We start from the raw sequence: 18153 nt of genomic DNA on the forward strand, positions 1-18153 counted from the left end.
GGCCTAATAAGAGGAAGACCAAGTAATCACCACCAGATCTTGCAACATGGAGGTGACTGGTGACTTTGACAAGAGTCATATAGTGGCGTGGAGGATAAAAATAGTGCTTAACATAGCTTATGAGGAAACAAGGGAAATTTTAACATACCTTTCTTAGTAACTCTATGAACAAGCAGGCAAAATAATGAAGATACAGAGGATTTGAACAACACAATTAACAACCTCAACCTAATGGACATACACAGAACACTGTATCCAGTGCACAGAAAACTTCTACCAAAAAAAATGATTATATGCTGGGCCATGAAGCAAGTATCAACAAATTCCAAAGGACTGAAATTATAAAGAAGGTTCTTTGACACGGTGCAAGTAAGCTAGAATTCGGTAGCAAAAAAGATCATTAGAAGATCCCATTTATCCAATAGACACATGAAAAGATGCTCAACATCACCCAGCATCAGGAAAATACAAATCAAAACTACAATGACATACCACCTCACATCTGTCAGAATGGCTAAAATCAACACCACAGGAAACAACAGGTGTTGGCAAAGATGTGGAGAAAAAGGAACCCTCTTACAGTGTTGGTGGGAATGCAAACTGGTGCAGCCACTGTAGAAAACAATATGCAGGGTCCTCAAAAGGTTAAAAATAGGACTAGCTTATGATCCAGTAATCTCACTCCTGGGTATTTACCCACAAAATACAAAAACACTAATGTAAACAGATACGTGCATCCCTACATTATAGCAGCATTATTGACTATAGCCAAATTATGGAAATGGTCCAAGTGTCCACTGATAGATGAATGGATGAACAAGATGTGGTATATATGCACAATGAAATAGTACTCAACCATCAAAAAGAATGAAATCTTGCCATTTGCAATGACGTGGATGGAGCTAGAGGGTATTACGCTAAGCGAAATGAGTCAGTCAGAGAAAGACAAATACCGTATGATTTCACTCATGTGTGGAATTTAAGAAACAAAACAAACGATCATGGGGCGGGGGAAGAGAGAGACAAAACAGACTCTTAACTATGGAGAACACACTGATGGTCAGCAGAGGGGAGGTGTGTGGGGGGATGGGTGAAATAGGTGATGGGGATGAAGGAGGGCACTTGTCCTGATGAGCCCCAGGTGTTGTATGAAAGTGCTGAATCACCATATTGTACACTTGGAACTAATATAACACTGCATGTTCACTATACTGGAATTAAAATAAAAAATAAGATTAAAATATCCCCATTTCCCATATACATGAAATTTTAAAATGCATTTCTAAGTAACACATGGGTCAAGCCCTGTTCTAAGCACTCTAGAAGTATTGATTCATTTATCCTGACAGCAACCTTATGAGGATCAGGAAGCTGAGGCACAGAGAGGTTAAGTGGTCTGCCCAAAGTCACACCATCCATGAATGGTAGAGTGAAAATTGAACCCAAGCACTCCGGTTTCATGGCAGGTACTTTTAAATCAGTGATTTAAGAAAAAACGTGCTTTCAGCTGATCATAGGATTGTCAACAGAATTGGTTCAAGCAATGAGGGTAAAGGCAAACCATGGGGCTTTATAACAGAATAGTAGTAGCTCCCCATTCCCCCTATACTTGGTTTGGAACTCACATTTACAACAGACTGAAGCCACAGCTTGTCAAATACTATATTTACCCTTCTTGTAATATCTGTTGTAAGCACTAATGGTTCCCAAACCACAGGAACTCAGAAAAGCAGTCATTCTTTTGGAAACAAATCAAACGTGCCACTTTTGCTATAGTAGGATTTTACTCAAAGGACTTATGTTCCTCAAAATTTTGGTCAAACTCACCCATTGAAAATGCAGAAGTTGTGTCCATTGAGAGTATATGTACAAAAGAAAAGTAAAAACATTTAAAATAGATACAGTTTAAGTCTTCAAGTTAAATTAAGAACAAACTTTAATTCAAACAATATAAACTCCATGGTAATATAACATTATTACATGAATTTGTGTCTAGAGGATCAAGTGACATCACTGAAACGCAATCACCCATTAAAGAACAGAATATGACTGATTATGAGCTGTCATGTGCCAGGAAATGTATAACAACCAGCTCTCCAAGAAAAACAAAAGGCCTGTCTTACAGTGTTTGTCCATTTCTGTGGTGTAAATACTTTCATCATGGCCAATTTCAAGTTACCAATGTGACATCAACCAGCTTGCAAAATTCCTGAAAATTCAGCACACTACTGAAGTATGAGGCAAACTAAACTTAAGAGGTTACAGAAGACTTCCATGTTAAGCATAACAGAGTATCACACTGTATTTGTGTATGTGTTTCTTTGTTAAATTTATCTTTTAATTAGTAATTATTTACAAGTACAAAATTCAAAAGTTACAAAATGGTATAGTGAGGACTCTCCCACCCATCCCTTTACATGAACCACCACGTTCTTCGTGGAGGCAGTACATTTTATTCATTTTTTGTATATCTTTCCAGAAGTACTCTTTAAGAAATTATACAAATGTATATATTCTTTTTTCTGTTTTTAAAAACGAAGATGGGAGCATACTATACTTTGTTTCACACCTTGCTTATTTTCCATTTAACAATGTATCTTAGAGATCATTCCATTTCAGTACATAAAAACAAGCCCCTTATTGATAGTCATTTTGCTATCACAACATTGTTAACGGATATCCCTGTTCATATATCATTTCACAACCCTGAATATATACATTAGATAAATTCTACAAATGAAATCACTAGGTCCAAGACTGCTTCAGGAAGAGGCAGCAGACACAGTAGGTGGTTAAGCAGTGGAAGAATTAAAGACTCTAATTCTGCTTTCAGTGATTACTGATATAATCATATAATCGAGTTATGTTACCTGCAAACCAAGCTCTGCTTGCTGAAGCTTTCACAACTGGATTATTTGGGATAGAGGGAATCAATGCATGCTGGAGACTTCAAAGATTACAAGAAAAATGAGACACACTGGAGAATAAATAGAATCACATATATCCTACCCAGCTGAGCCTACATTTCCTTAATTCAACCATTTATCCATCCATTATTCCATCCATCCAACTTTGTACCAACTATACATCTATCTATGATAAAGAAAAGAAACAGTCAACAGACTTGTTGTCTAATAGGACATGAATATAAGTCAATTGTAATCAATATAACCTAAACAGTGGAATGAATGAATAATACATGAGCCTTATGGAAATTTTGAACAATACTGAAAAGTAAAAAAGAAAAGAAAAGAAAAGAAAATTGAAATCAACCATAATTTTTCCACTCAGAAATAACTCACATGAACATTTTGAAGTGATATACCTCAAAGTTTGTATTATTTAATTTGTATATATACCTTTTTAAATTTTATTTTATTATGTTATGTTAATCACCATACATTACATCATTAGTTTTTGATGTAGTGTTCCATGATTCATTGTTTGCATATAACACCCAGTGCTCCATTCAGTACGTGCCCTCCTTAATACCCATCACCGGGCTAACCCATCCCCCCACCCCCCTCCCCTCTAGAACCCTCAGTTTGTTTCTCAGAGTCCATAGTCTCTCATGGCTTGTCTCCACCTCCGATTTCCTCCGCTTCATTTTTCCCTTCCTACTATCTTCTTCTTTTTTTTTTTTTTAACGTATAATGTATTACTTGTTTCAGAGGTAAAGGTCTGTGATTATCAGTCTTACACAGTTCACAGCGCTCACCATAGCACATAACCTCCCCAATGTCCATCACCCAGGCACCCCATCCCTCCCTAGAGGGTATTATGCTAAGTGAAATACGTCAATCAGAGAAAGACATGTATCATATGACCTCACTGATATGAGGAATTCTTAATCTCAGGAAACAAACTGAGGGTTGCTGGAGTGGGGGGGCTGTGTATATATATTCTTATATAGAAGAGTGTATATATGTATGTGCATATACATGTGTATAGACACAGATCTTGAATGTTACTATGCACACTGTTTTGTGGATAAATACTAAATAATCGTCTACAACAGTTATTCTCACTAGAGGAGCCTCTAAGAGAAGGAATCAAATTCTTCAAAAGAGGGTTTATTCCAGTCCCAACTTCTGACTTTGAGAATCATTCAACATAATAAAAGATGTTTCCTTGGGAAGCATATCACCCCTGTGGAGAGTATGGGATCCCAGAAAAGACTGAAAACCTCTCTTCCATATTATCATTTAAAATGTGTTCCAGCATGTTCAAAGCCTATTATTTACTTAGTCACTTTCATATTGTTAAAAATAGGGAAATTATTTAGAGAGAAACAAAAGTAATCTAAATTAAGACATTTATTATCTTACCTATAAGGAAGCAAACCGTCATTGTTCTCTTCCAAAGAAGCTAAATGCTGTTTTAGTGCTTCAAGTAAACTGCGGGGTGCCTGAAGATAAAAGTTATTGTGAGAGATATATTTTCTGATAGTTCTTAGCAAATTCATACTCTCTTACATCATAAAAAGGTTCTGAACAAAAATGAAGACACCTATGAATGAACAACCACAGTTGACCTTCAAACAATGTGGGAGTTAGGGGCACACACCCTTGTGCAGTTGACTCCCCCAAAACTTAGCCACGGATAGCTTACTATTGACTGGGAAGCTTTACCAATAACATAAACAGTCTATTAACACAGATTTTATATGTTGTATGTATTATGTGCTGTATTCTCACAACAATACCTAACTTCTTCTTCATTTTTTCAGTATTTGTAGGCTACACAGTTCATCTGTGAGTTTTTTCAAATTGTCGCTAATCTCCAAAAAACTTTCCAATATATTTATAGAAAAAAGCTCCACATATAAGTGGACCTGCATAGTTCAAACCCATGTCGTTCAAGGGTCAACTGCAATTGCTACAAACAAATTCATTATGAAAAGCAGCATCTTGACATCAAATCAGATTTTCAAACTGTGCTTTCATGTACATTTTTTAAAAAATGGCCAAAGGACTGCTAAAACATCTATCTCTTTTGGACTTGAAATCATTATTTTTGACTCCTTCACAAGGAAGGGCAACAAACACATGGGCCCGAAAACAGAGGGGCCTACCTAGCACTCAGCGAGAATGACACAGCCAAGCAGATACCTGCTCAGAGGGCGTTGGAGCCCAATGTGGCGACCAGGAGAAGACCTGTCCAGGAATGCCTCTTCACAACGTGGGCACCCTGAGTACAGAAGACTTAGAGAATCTGTCCCTTGACGAAGCTCACAGGCACCTCAGCAGTGGAAAGACCAGGACATCTGCAGCCTCGGGTGAACCTCAAAGCCTCAAGCATACAAGATGGGCAAGAAGGGGCAACGGGACACCCAAAAATGATCAGGGGGACTGCCAGTTTCATTAGGGCAGACACACGGTTGCCAAAGGGATAGAGTATTCTGGTTCATTCATTCAGTCATTCAATAAATATGTAACAAAATAACTACCAAAGAATAACTAAAATAACAAAATAAGAACAGTTATCAGTAAATTTGAACAATGTTTGCTGGAAAGAATCCTTTTCATCCGAGTTGTTTTCAGACAATTCGCTGACAGCTATAAATCTGTGGCCATGCTGCTGCCCAAGGTTAGCAGACGTGATTAGCAGAACACTGCTTAGGACTACTGGAAACTTAAAACGCACCAAGGCGCTTTACAATGGAAGCGTAGATATGAATCTGTAAGACCTCTTCTGTGAGGCACGCAGTTACCCTCCACCCACCAAAACCACAGAAACACTGTGGTGAAGTGAGGAGAATGCATCCAGGTATACATTAGGGTGGAACCATCTGGTAGGCCTTTTGAGCTCTGACGAGGGATGTGGCCCAGAGACGTATGTCTGAATGTGCTGGTGTACAATAAAGATGCATCAGATGGCAGACAGAGCAGACCTTGCCACCAGAGTTTCTGGGAGTCCCACCGAGCACAAACAGCACAGAATGGTGGAACAGTGAGGGACAGACACAGATACATGAGACAGTCACTCACAGGAGGAGGCTCTGTGAGCCCCAGACCATGTCAAAATCAAGGTAGAAAGGGTTAGCTGGAGAAACGGGGGAGATTTCCTTTTAAGAAAACACAAGGGTTTGGGCGAGCCTTAAAATGGTGAGTTCAGCATCCGAACAGTTCAGCATCCATTCATACGGTAAAGACTGATGGAACCTACAGCATTTCACTCCATTCCAGGGTTCCCAGGGCACCCAAGAAAGCACGTCATGGGAGCAGCTCTGCCAACCCTATGCCATGACAAATGACTTTCTGTACTGACTGAGGGCCAGGGGCTGGCGTACTGATAAGGAAGCGCTCCCAGTAAAAGGACTTGATTTACGGAGGAAGGAATGAAGCTCTACAAGAAAGTTTAGCAACAAAGAGCTTCGCCTGTCTTCCACAGCCTCTCCCGTAGCCATCTACTTTGTTTTTGATTCAGGGATCCTGGGAACCAGAATTGAGGTAAGGAGGAGAGAGGGTGGCCCAGTGGGAAATGTGGTCCCCCATCCTGGGACTCCTTCTGTCTGATATTCCCCTTGAAGCTCTGACCACGGGCACTGAGCAGTGAAGGAGGCCAAGGCCAAGATGCCAAGTCCAGCTCAGTTCAGGCTTGCCTGTGCCCTCATGATGGCCAAACTGCAGTTCTCAGCAAAGGAACCCTTCCCACCTCTACCACCTACCTGAAGAAACTGAGGTTAATGTGGAGAGAATTCAGAGAGAGAGGGCTACATTTTGGGAGTTATCTAGGCATGCTTCTGTAGTCTTTTTCAGGAACTCAGGAGCGGGGACTGTGTCTCATTCATTATAGCTCCTTCCTCCTGAAGGGGTCAAGCATGTGTTTGTGAATGACTGTTGATTGATATCCACCAGTTAAGGTGCCTTTGGGCAATGAAATCCCATCTTCTCCCCTAGTCACCCAGACATTCTCACTTTTTCTGTGTTCTGGTTATCTGCTTTCTCATTCAGGAAGCTGTGAAGGACTTCATCCAACAGTGGGGTTCAGTGTCTGTGCACAGGTCCCCTTTGTACTTATCTGTACATGAAGGAATGCTTGCGCTGTGTATATGTTAGAAAACACATTTCTTTACAGATGTATGGGAAGACATCAGACAGAAAGTCCCTCCTTCTCTGCCGCCAAACCTAACATTTATTTGCATCTACAACCATCCTATCCTTGCCTCCTCCATCCTCTTACTGGAGGCCACTGCTACATCCACAGTGTTCTGGACCCAATGTCCTATAATTCCTGAGGGGACCTCAATCTACTACCCCTGTCTCCCCCTACATCTTCACCCTCTCTCTCTTCATATGACTACCACCTGTGCCAGGTACTGTCTGGGTACTTCACCTTCCTCCAGTCCCAACCAAGGCAGGCCTGCCACACCAAGGTCAGGTTTGGGCTTTTAAGCCCTGACTTACGGGATGGGGAGAGCTGGGGGACGGCCATGAAAGCCCTGAGTCTCTGGGCTATGCTGCAACTTAACTGTAGTTAGAGGCCTAGAGGCCAGGAGTGGGTGGGGGAAAATCCTGATGGGGCATGTAACTTGTGGGGTGGAGATCTCTGTATCTTAAATGGTCTCCACCTACCCTCCAGGCAAAATAGGAAACAGAAACGCAATCACCTTCCAGGAGGATGCAGAAATTGGTGCCAATCTTAAAGATAAAAAGGATGCAGGGGCGATGTCCCCATCATATCTCCATGGAATTCACCATTATGGCCCCAAAACCAGTCAGGCCCTGGAGAATGAGAAACTACAGCATAATCAATCAAGTAGTAATCCAACTGTAGCCACGTGCCAGGTACAACAGTTTCTCTGGTACAGGTAGATGCACGGTATGTGTGAATGTTCTGCTTTCCATTGCTATCAAAAGCGTAAGTCACAAAGAGCTTGTAGGCAGGGAATGGACAACTGTATACACTTACAGTTTTGACCCAGGGTGTGTTAACTCTTTCAACATTCTGTCATACTATGATCAGAAGAAGTCTAGATCATCTGGTTATCCCTCAGAAAATCACACTGATCCACTTATATCCATGATGTCATGCTAACTGGATCCGATGAGCAGGAAGTGGCCAGTATAATAGAGACCCAGAAAGCTACATGTGTTCCAGAAGGTAGGAGCTAAACCCTACAGAGATTCAGGGGCCTTCTATTTTGGTAACATTTTTAAGGTTCCAGTGGCCAGGGATTTACCAGGAAATTCTATCCAAAATAGAAGATAATGTAGTGCATCTTGCACCTCTCACCATCAAAAAGGAAACACAACACCTGTTAGGCCTCTTTGAGTTCTGGAGACAGCATGTTCCCGCCCCAGGGAAAATAATGCTTTGGCCCATATCCCAGATGACCGAAAAGCCTGCCACATTAGTTTGGGGCCCAGAGCAGGAAAGGACTGCTCAAGCCCAATGGCACGTGTGGGACAGAGCACAAGCGAGTCCAAAAGGCACGTCAGGCTGCCTGAGCAGGTTGCCAGACCTTCGTTTCCGCCACCCCTCTACCTCATATCCCACCCACGGCCATGTGAGAGATTCCTGATGAGCGGCTTCCAGGGAAGGAAAAAGCCTGAGTTCATTTGATTCGCACAACACTGCTATGAGAAAGACAAGAGTATTACACCCATTTTGCAGCTGCATAAATGAGCCATGGAGAATGGAAATGAGTTTGAGAGCCCAAATATTCTGCTGTTGCCACTGATCAGTTCTGTCCATTTAAAAAGCATAGTCTAGCTGTTCTACTACGAGTCACCTTTTAGCACTCAGCAGGGACTGGCCTCTTTTATAAAAGCAACAGCTCAAAGACCTGTTCAGAAAACACATGTCTATGTATCTACATATGTATGTATGTGTGTATGTTAGTCATGAGGAAATGAAAATACATATGTATGTTTATGGCAAAGGATGGAGTCTCAGATGATATATTATGAATATAATAAATACATATACGTAACAACAACAAAACTCATTTCAACACATAGGAAAGATACACTGACCTGTGTAAGACGTGGAATGTTGTTCTGGTCAATTCCAACTTGCTGAATTCACAAACGAGGGGGGAAAGTACACATTACAACAGGGAGTGGCAACAAAGAAAAGTAACTGTGAGACCAATGTGCACACAAAAGAGAAAATACCTAGTTGATCAAGAAAAACATGTCAAGCTAAGGTAGGCCTTGTACACTTAAACTTATAGTCATCCTAAGGATAAACCTATGGAAAAAAAAAAAAAAAAGACTTGCCAGATATTGAATCTTTGCTGTTCTGGAAAGAGCTAAGCTACATTTTGGATATTATACAAATGTGTTCTAATTTGTCAAGTACTCAGAAGTCAACTGTTATACATATTGTTGTTCTCCTGTGAGTAATACGTTGTGTTTTGTTTTTGTTGTCTTGTGTTTGCTTTGCTTTGGTTTTCAGAAGTTCAACTGCTGCTTGCCTGGGCATATTTATTCTGCTTGGGTTCTTCTGAGTGTCAGGGGAAATGTGCGGGTCACCTCATGTGTTTCCTTCTTCAACTGATCACAGACCTATTGTCCACTGCCTGAAAAGACATATGTCATATGCGCTGTTTCTGGCAGGAGGATAAGCTTGGCAACAGTTATCTTCATGGCTACAAACAAAAATCCTTGAACTACTTAATTTTAGTGTATAGTTTCACTGTTTACAAAACAGTTAAAAATACTAACAATTTCTGTGTGTTTGTGCTATTAAACCAGTACAGAAAACAGCAGAAAAGCCTTGGATAGAAACAGATTTCCACACCTCTGCAACTTTCAGGAACTGTACCAGTTTGGTTGTTCTTTCGAGGAACTTGATGTAAATATCCAAACTTTCCTTGCATTCGTTTTTCCTCATATCAAAATATTTGTCTAAAAATAAAAAAAAAATTACCATGAAGGAGCCGGTATCTATTTTAAGCTGAATCTGTATATCATTTTAACTTGTTCAGGACAATTATAGCTTTAATCCAGTTATAGTCTGTCTTAGCAAGCAACAACACTATTCAATCCACATAATCAACAGATTTTTATGAAGTACCATATGCTAAACACTGATGCTGGGAAGATATCTAGAGTTTAATAGCATACACAGATAGTTTAGTTTAGTTTAATTTCTACAACTTCCAGTCTGTAATCTTATTTACTAACATCAAGCTCTGAAGCTTTTTGAGGGAATGAGCTGTGTTTCCTACTCTTTTATAACTCTACAAATGTACTAGATACTCCTTCAGTGTAAGAAAAATCATGGAAGCTTGGAGAACAGTTCCTGCGGAATGAATCATTCATGAAGGCTAAATTAGGACAGAAATTTCCCAGAAATATCAATTAGCACTTATACAAAAACTATACAGTTCTGTGGCTAATGAGTCAAGGAATTTTTATCCAAAAAAGCAATATGATATCTCATTATTTTAAAATATGTATGACCTTAAAAGGATCTTCTATTTGGAATCTAAAATAAATGTAGTCTACGTTAGTCTAAATGTAGAGGTAAAAGGTTTTTACCAGTTTTATTTTTTAAGCAATGTTTATTCTTTAGCCTACCTAGCAAATTAAGGATCCCCTCATTATAGGCTGCAAAGAGGCGAAGAGAATCCTTAAAGAGGAGCACGAAAGCAGCATGTATTATACCATTCGTTAGTTCATCAGGATTTGCCTGGAAATTAAGTAAAAGAGTAATCAATTACCACCACAGTTTAAAACAATTCCTTCTCCACTTACTGCTAAACAACGTCATTTACCAGTATGTTTAACAGGATTCATAAAGCTCTTACATTAAAATTAAGAAGAGCATCAAACTGAGTTTGAATAACTGGAAGAGTGTTTAGCAGCTGTTTTGTATCCATAGTTCTCATCATACCACCCATCCTATAAAAGAGAAAAGAGATTCATGATATCAGTAATTAAGAGTCTAAGAAGCACTGTGACATCAGGATCTTAAAATAAAGCTGTGTTTTTGGTCAACGACATATCGGAGGACTTATGTATTTCAGTATTTCTTGCTTACAAACTAATGATATTTACTGACCCTCTCTTGGTTTTGGTGATGTCAGATGCGATCAGTCTATATGCGAGTGACTTCTCATTCAAATACCTGCTGTATCGTCTGATGAAGGTTGACATAGCATAGCCTAAAAATGAAATATTTCATTATTTCCAATTTATTTTTTATTTTTTAATTATTTTTAATTAACATATAATGTCTTATTTGTTTCAGGGGTACAGGTCTGTGATTCATCAGTCTTACACAATTCACAGCGCTCACCATAGCACATACCCTCCCCGGTGTCCATCACCCAGCCACCCCGTCCCTCCCACCCCCCACCGCTCCGGCAACCCTCAGATCGTTTCCTGAGATTAAGAGTCTCTTACAGTTTAACCAATATTAACCATTTACAATATATGTCAATAAATGCACAGACTTATCATTTCACATCCACCCATATACCTCAACAAATCTTTGAAGCACAAAAGCTAGAATGGACCTTACTAATTATCTAGTCCAATATTCCTCACACTTTCTGCTAAAGATTATTTCTTATTTCCTCAAAGCCTTGAAATCACCTCATGATGTAGTGTTGATGGTGACTTCCTGAAGAGAGGAAATAATTGAACTTTATCAGTTTCTTTCACATCTCCACAGAAACTATTGTAAATTCTTAACATTTTCCTGAAACTCCCCATTCCACTGTCACCATCCCTTCTCAAACCTCCCATGTTTTAACCAGGCATGGTTTTCAAAACAGAGCTTTTCCCTCCTTGCCACATGGACTATTCCCATCAAAGAATCGTCTTACCTTCTATGACACTTTTATCCAGGAAGTTGTGTAAAGTGAACAAAGAGTTTCTAGATGCAAGATGTTGGATAAAACGCTGTCAAATGTGCCAAATTATAAAATTAGCTTCTGTCCACAAATAGAGCTCTTTAATGAGTTTATCATTGTGAATACATATTTAACATAATTCTATCATATAGCTTCTAGCTATTTCAGGAGCATTGATTAAGGTGAGCGTGATCATATCCTGGGTTACCCAACATAAGAATATGCACCGTTGTCAACTCTCCTCTGTCTATATATCTCCCAGAGAAAAAAGGGGTTAAACATTAAAGCTCATGGGAATATACACTCTTTGCCCCCAGGACTTTCTATCTAGCCATTCCCCCCTTTTTTATTTTGAGAAGTTTTAATTAATTACAGAACTATTTCAATAGTGAACATTAAACTATTTAATAATTTAATTTGCAGAAAATTTTAAAATAATTTGATACATCTGGGTGCCACACTACCCAGAAATGATAACAGCTAACTTTTTAACATAACTGCTTCAAGTCTATTTTTACAATAAGAAGAATAAAGTTTTATAGACAAAGTTGAAAGTGCCCTTTGCCAATCCCCAAGTTCCATTTACTTTTCCTCCCCTGGAGGTAACTGCTATCATAATTTTAATCTTTATAGTCTATTTTCTTTATAGTTTCAGATATATTTGTTTCATGGACAAATATTAAGTATTTTTAAATTTACATAAATAATATTATATCTGAATGTCATTCTGCAACTTACTTCCTCTATTAGCATTGTTTTTGAGATCTAGCCTCATTGGTATTCATCCCATGTAATGTTATATAGTACTTCATTGTATATATGCACTTCGTTTTAGTTATCTGTTCTGTACTGATAGAAATTTAGGTGATTTCTACTTTTTAATTATTATAAATATGCTATAAGATGTGGATGTGCTGGGTCACTGGGCTTGGCATTTTCAATTTTACTAAACATGTCTCAATGATCTCCTCTCCCCAGTCATAAATTCCAGCAACTAATATTTTAAATTTTATCTGAGCACGTTGTCAGATGGTTATCAGCAATTCTGGTTTCCTTTTCTATGAATTCTCTGTTCATTTGGCTTGTGCATTATTCCACTACACTGCTTTTTTTCTTACTGGTCATGTATCCTGAATATTAATCTTTTTTCTGTAATATATATGTTGGAAATATCTTATTCCAACTTTATGGTGTCTTCCCTACTCAAACGTTATAAGCATATTCTCCTACATTTTCTTCAATTTTAAAATTTAGGTTTTTGCATTTATAGATGTTTCATTCATGGGGAACTTATCTTTGTATATTGGGGTAAGATTAAGATCTCATTCTATTTTTTCCAAAGGATGTTATTTCTACCAAAAGGCTTTATTTTATTGTATTGTATTTAAATTCTAGTTAGTTAACATACAGTGCAATATTGATTTCAGGAGTAGAATTCAGCGATCCATCACTTATATATGACACCCAGTGCTCATCACAACAAGAGCCCTCCTTAATACCCATCACCCATCCAGCCCACCCCCCCCATTCACCTCCTTCCATCAACCCTCAGTTTGTTCTCTACCTTTAAGAATCTCTTATGGCTTGTTTTCCTCTCTCTCTCTTTTTTCCCCCTTCCCCTATGTTCATCTGTTTTGTTTCTTAAATTCCACATATGAGTGAAATCATATGGTCTTTGTCTTTCTCTGACTTATTTCACTTAGTATAATACACTCTAGGTCCATCCATGTCGTTGCAAATGGCAACATTTCATTCTCCAAAAGGCTTTATCTTAAATTCTATACTTTCCCCCACATTTTTTGTGCCACCAAGTTCCCATATAAATACATAGTTCTACTTTTTATCAATACCATACTGTATAATTAGTTGCTTTATAGTAAGTTTCAAAATCCAGTCAATTTCTAAATCCTAATTTTTTAATGCAAAGCTTACTGAGACAAAATGTTAAAGGAGAATAAGTAATTTGATGTTAAGGAACATTTCAGTTCTGTAAAATACAAAGAGTGTACGTGGGGAGAGGTGGACAGGTGATGATGTAATCCACTCAGGCACCTGGTTTCTCCTGGTAAAGTAAAGCAATACATCTTTGAGGGTTTTCTCTCTTTGGTCTAAAGAATCTAAAGAATTGAGAGAAATGTCCACTCTATTACCCACTTTATTATCTAGGGGCTAAAACAGTATACCCTCCAATAAAGATTGCAAAGATAGACTCCTAAGTAAAAATGCAAAAATCAGCCTTTTGGTACCTATTGCTATTCACTTCCCCCACTTGTCACAAAGTAAAGGATAATAAGCCTTGACAAACCAAGAATATTTTGCGATCCTGAACTGACAGTGCTTTGATTGACCACGTGCATACCCGGCGTGCTCACCTCATTTCCATGCACCATAAGGTGATGTACAGTAACCAGGGCTTTGAACACGACCACCCAGCTGCTGCTCCTGGTTTTCTCAGAAAGAATATCAGCCAAATGTTCAACACTCATATTTGTTCCATTTATGTACCGTATTAGGTCTGAATTAGAGACAGTGACAAGTATTAAAACACAGACTGAGAAATAATTTTCAAACCCAAAATTGGTAACTTTAACTTAAATACAGAGCAATCAAATGTCAGAAATGACAAAGAGAATAATCCAAAACATTTTCTTCATTACTGGTATTACAATTTGTACAGATATATGTTACATTACAGTTAATGCCCATCTACGCTATTGTCCTGGGTACTTGATGGGGGTAGGAACTGTGTCCACTTTGGTCACCAGGTGTCCCCAAGACCCAGCGAGTTATGGTAAATAGTTGTTGAATGAATGAATAGGACTCAAGAAGGTAACATACACAATGCCATGCAGGTTGTTAAGTGGCAGGGCTGGTATTTGAAATCAGACTTGTTTGACCAAGATATTAACCATTATGTCACACTGCCTCCTGAAAGAAAAGTGTCATTACATGAGGTTCAGTCAGGAGCTTTCCTTGTAGTGTTACCCCATGTCTGACCCTTTTGCTTGCATCCTTCAACCTTTTGTTGCTTCTTCTCCTTTTTTAAAAAAAATTTTAAGTAAACTCTACCCCCAACGTGGGGCTCAAACTCACGACCCCAAGATCAAGAGTCACATGCTCTACCAACTGAGCCAGCCAAGTGCCCCTATTGCTTGTTCTTCTTGAGTCCACTTTCATATAGCCTTATACCTGGTTTACTTTTTTTTTTTTTAGATTTTATTTATTTATTTATTTGACAGCGAGAGAGGGAATATGAGCGGGGGAGTGAGAGAGGGAGAAGCAGGCTTCCCGCCGAGCAGGGAGCCCGATGCGGGACTCGATCCCGGGACCCTGGGATCACGACCTGAGCCGAAGGCAGACGCTTAACGACTGAGCCACCCAGGCGCCCCTATACCTGATTTACTAAAACAGCTTCCCAACTGCCTGCTTAGGGTTATAACCATCCATCAATTTACTTCATAGCACCCCTCAAAAGCTAACTTTCATAATTTCATTTTTCCATTCAACAACATGCAATGATTCCCTACTGTTTGTCACTTCAAAATCCTCTGGGGTTTCAAAACTGTCTGTAAACTGGGGCGCCTGGGTGGCTTAGTCGGTGAAGTGTTTGCCTTCAGTTCAGGTCATGATCCCAGGGTCCTGAGATCGAGTTCCGTGTCGAGCTCCCTGCTCCACAGGGAGCCTGCTTCTCCCTCTCCGTCTGCTGTTCCCCCTGCTTGTGCTCTCTCTGTCAAATAAATAAATAAAATCTTTAAAAAACTGTAAGCTATCATTATAAAACAACTTTATCCCTAGCACTTATTAATCAGCATGTTCACATGCGTAGCACCAGGATACGTACTGAGGAGGGTGCTTAGGAAATATGCTAGTGGAGCAATAGGCTGACCTTAACCTAGATCCGCTTATTCAAGTATATATACTACATTCCAGTGGCTATGCCATGGTTAAGGCTATGAAGAATGAGCTTCTCTCATGTTTTTTCTCTAAGTCAGGTTCATTCCTCTTTCTGGTAAGTTTCCTCTGCAAGTTTTTTGTTTCCACTTTCCCACTATTTATTTCAGCCTTTGGACTGAACCTTTAACCTTTGGGAATCATGGTACTGACTCAAGTGCCCCCTCTGGTTCCATGCACCTCTCACATAGCTAACTATTGTTCATCTTTTAGGGCTTGAGAAGCCAATTTTGGCACATACTAAATCAATACTAAAATGGAGAGTTTTTAAGCAAAATACCAAAATAAGAAGGTGATCATAAGAGTGAGTTGGCTGTGACGTTTTCCAAAGCAGTGGGATTAATGTATATTGGAAAAGTACATATTGTTGATGAAGTCAGTGCTCGATGTGAACTCAAACAATAGGGGGCAAGGCTAGCCTGAGAGTCTGTTCTGTCTTTGAGCAACAGATAATTTCAAGAATCAAAATTCTGTCCCCTGGAAACATTCATAGGGGCACAAAAAATGTTGTTGGACATTCTAAAGCCTATTCGTTGACCTTAGGTTAGGACTGCTTATGGGATGATCTGCTCTATAGACTTTTCCTTCCTTTACCTCACAAGTCTTGCTGAATGTAATGATTTATAAGGGGGTTCGGGTGGACTTTGGAATTAGGCCCTTTTCAGAAGGCTGGGTTGTTATTCCACCACTTCGTCTGTCCTAAGTTATTGGAGTAACTTATAAATAGTTCAGAGTTTGGGCGTAAAAAGGCCAGTGGTTCTCTTCCAGGCTCGCTCCAAGGTGACTGGGGGTAAGAATTCAATCTCTCCTCAATGCTCCTGCAAGAAAATGCGGGTTGGGGGAGGGGAGCGGGGGCCCGACATTCGAGGCACCTAGGCCTCACGAGCTGTCTACTCACTCGCCAGGTGTTTCGCCTCGGGTTCTGTGGGCTCATCGGTGGTCGCCCCGAGGGCAGCCTTGGACGCAGACGACCCCATGTGTGCGTCGCAGACTGTCAGCCACGAGGGTGACGGCCCGGGAGTCTGGTCCCTCCTCTTCCGGACCAGCGGACTGAGCGAGGGAGCCCCGCAGGCAACAGGCGGCGCTGCGGCCGTGACGGAATAAAGGCCTGCCCTGCGCTGGGCCACCTTCTCTTCTCGCTGCCGACGCAGACCTGCAGCATTGTGAGGTGGCATTTAAAGCGGCGAGGCGGGGCGCCCGGGTGGCTCAGTCGGTTGGGCGGCTGCCTTCGGCTCAGGTCATGATCCTGGAGGCCCGGGATCGAGTCCCGCATCGGGCTCCCCGCTCGGCGGGGGGTCTGCTTCTCCCTCTGACCCTCCCCCCTCTCATGTGCTCGCTCTCTCGCATTCTCTCTCACTCTCTCAAGTAAATAAATAAAATCTTTAAAAAAAATAAAGCGGCGAGGCATCAGGGTGCTCTGCAAGAGTGCTGGGAAACTTGGCTGCAGGCTAAGAAGCGGGTTCGAGGACAGGGCTGAGCTTGGGGCAGGGCATCTCCAGAGGAGCGAGGGCAGATCCTTCGCAGAGTAGATGCTCAATAACAAAATAAACAACCATCGATTGAATATTATGAAGAAGGGGGACATGTTGGGGACTCCAGATGAAAGGTCTGCGGATCTTCAGGTCTTGGAAAGTTCACATATTATGGGGACTATTTCCTGCTTGAGGACATGTTCTATCCTTCACCCGGCATCACATATATAATAAGTCCATAGAGTTGTTCATACGATCACTTTATTATCCTTTTAATATCTCTGGAATCTGTAGTGATATTCCCACTGTCGTTCCTTATATTGGTAAGTCTTCTCTCATCTTTTTCTTCATAGCTCTGGGTAGAGAGCTATCAGATGTAATGATCTTCTCAAAGAACCAACTTTTGGTTTCATTGATTTTCTCTATATTCGGTTTTCTATTTCATTGATTTCTGCTCATTATTTCCTTCTACTTCCTTTTCATTTATTTTGCTCTTTATTTTCTGGTTTCTTAAGGTAGGTTAGATAACTTATTTGAGATTCCTCTTCTATTATAATACAAGCATTTAGACTTAAGTACTGCTTTTCTTGTCAAAGAACAGATTTCTTATGATTTCAATCTTTTAAGCTTTGTTGAGATTTATTTTATGAAACAGAATATACTCTATCAAGATCAATGTTCTGTGTACCCTTGAAAAGATGCATATTTTTCTACTATTAGGTGCAGTGTTCCAATTAAATGTGTAGTATAGTTCCTGACGTTGTATCACAAGTGACTGAAATTGGTCATTTTTGGTTTTGGAGCCTTCCCCCACCGTGCTTAAAATTGGAGATTTTCTTTGGGTATTTCTTCAAGTTCACTGATCTTCTGCACGCTAATCTTCTGTTAATCCCATCCAGGACAGGTTGCATTTCTAAT

The 18153-nt window shown here is 40.0% G+C and overlaps 1 protein-coding gene across 1 annotated transcript; it reads right to left on the bottom strand.

Moving 5' to 3' along the window:
* Positions 1 to 4324: 4324 nt before the first annotated feature.
* On the bottom strand, positions 4325 to 16938 carry LOC116628431 (phosphatidylinositol-binding clathrin assembly protein-like). The gene is made up of 9 exons (XM_032398756.1): positions 16662 to 16938; positions 14185 to 14327; positions 11786 to 11861; positions 11017 to 11119; positions 10763 to 10856; positions 10533 to 10644; positions 9751 to 9857; positions 8982 to 9023; positions 4325 to 4408 (listed from the first exon to the last, which is right to left on the bottom strand). The coding sequence occupies exons 1-9, from the start codon at positions 16936 to 16938 to the stop codon at positions 4325 to 4327; spliced, it is 1038 nt and encodes a 345-aa protein (XP_032254647.1).
* Positions 16939 to 18153: the final 1215 nt, after the last annotated feature.

Source organism: Phoca vitulina, unplaced genomic scaffold, assembly GCF_004348235.1.
Source record: "Phoca vitulina isolate PV1807 unplaced genomic scaffold, GSC_HSeal_1.0 scaffold119, whole genome shotgun sequence".
NCBI lineage: Eukaryota > Metazoa > Chordata > Mammalia > Carnivora > Phocidae > Phoca > Phoca vitulina.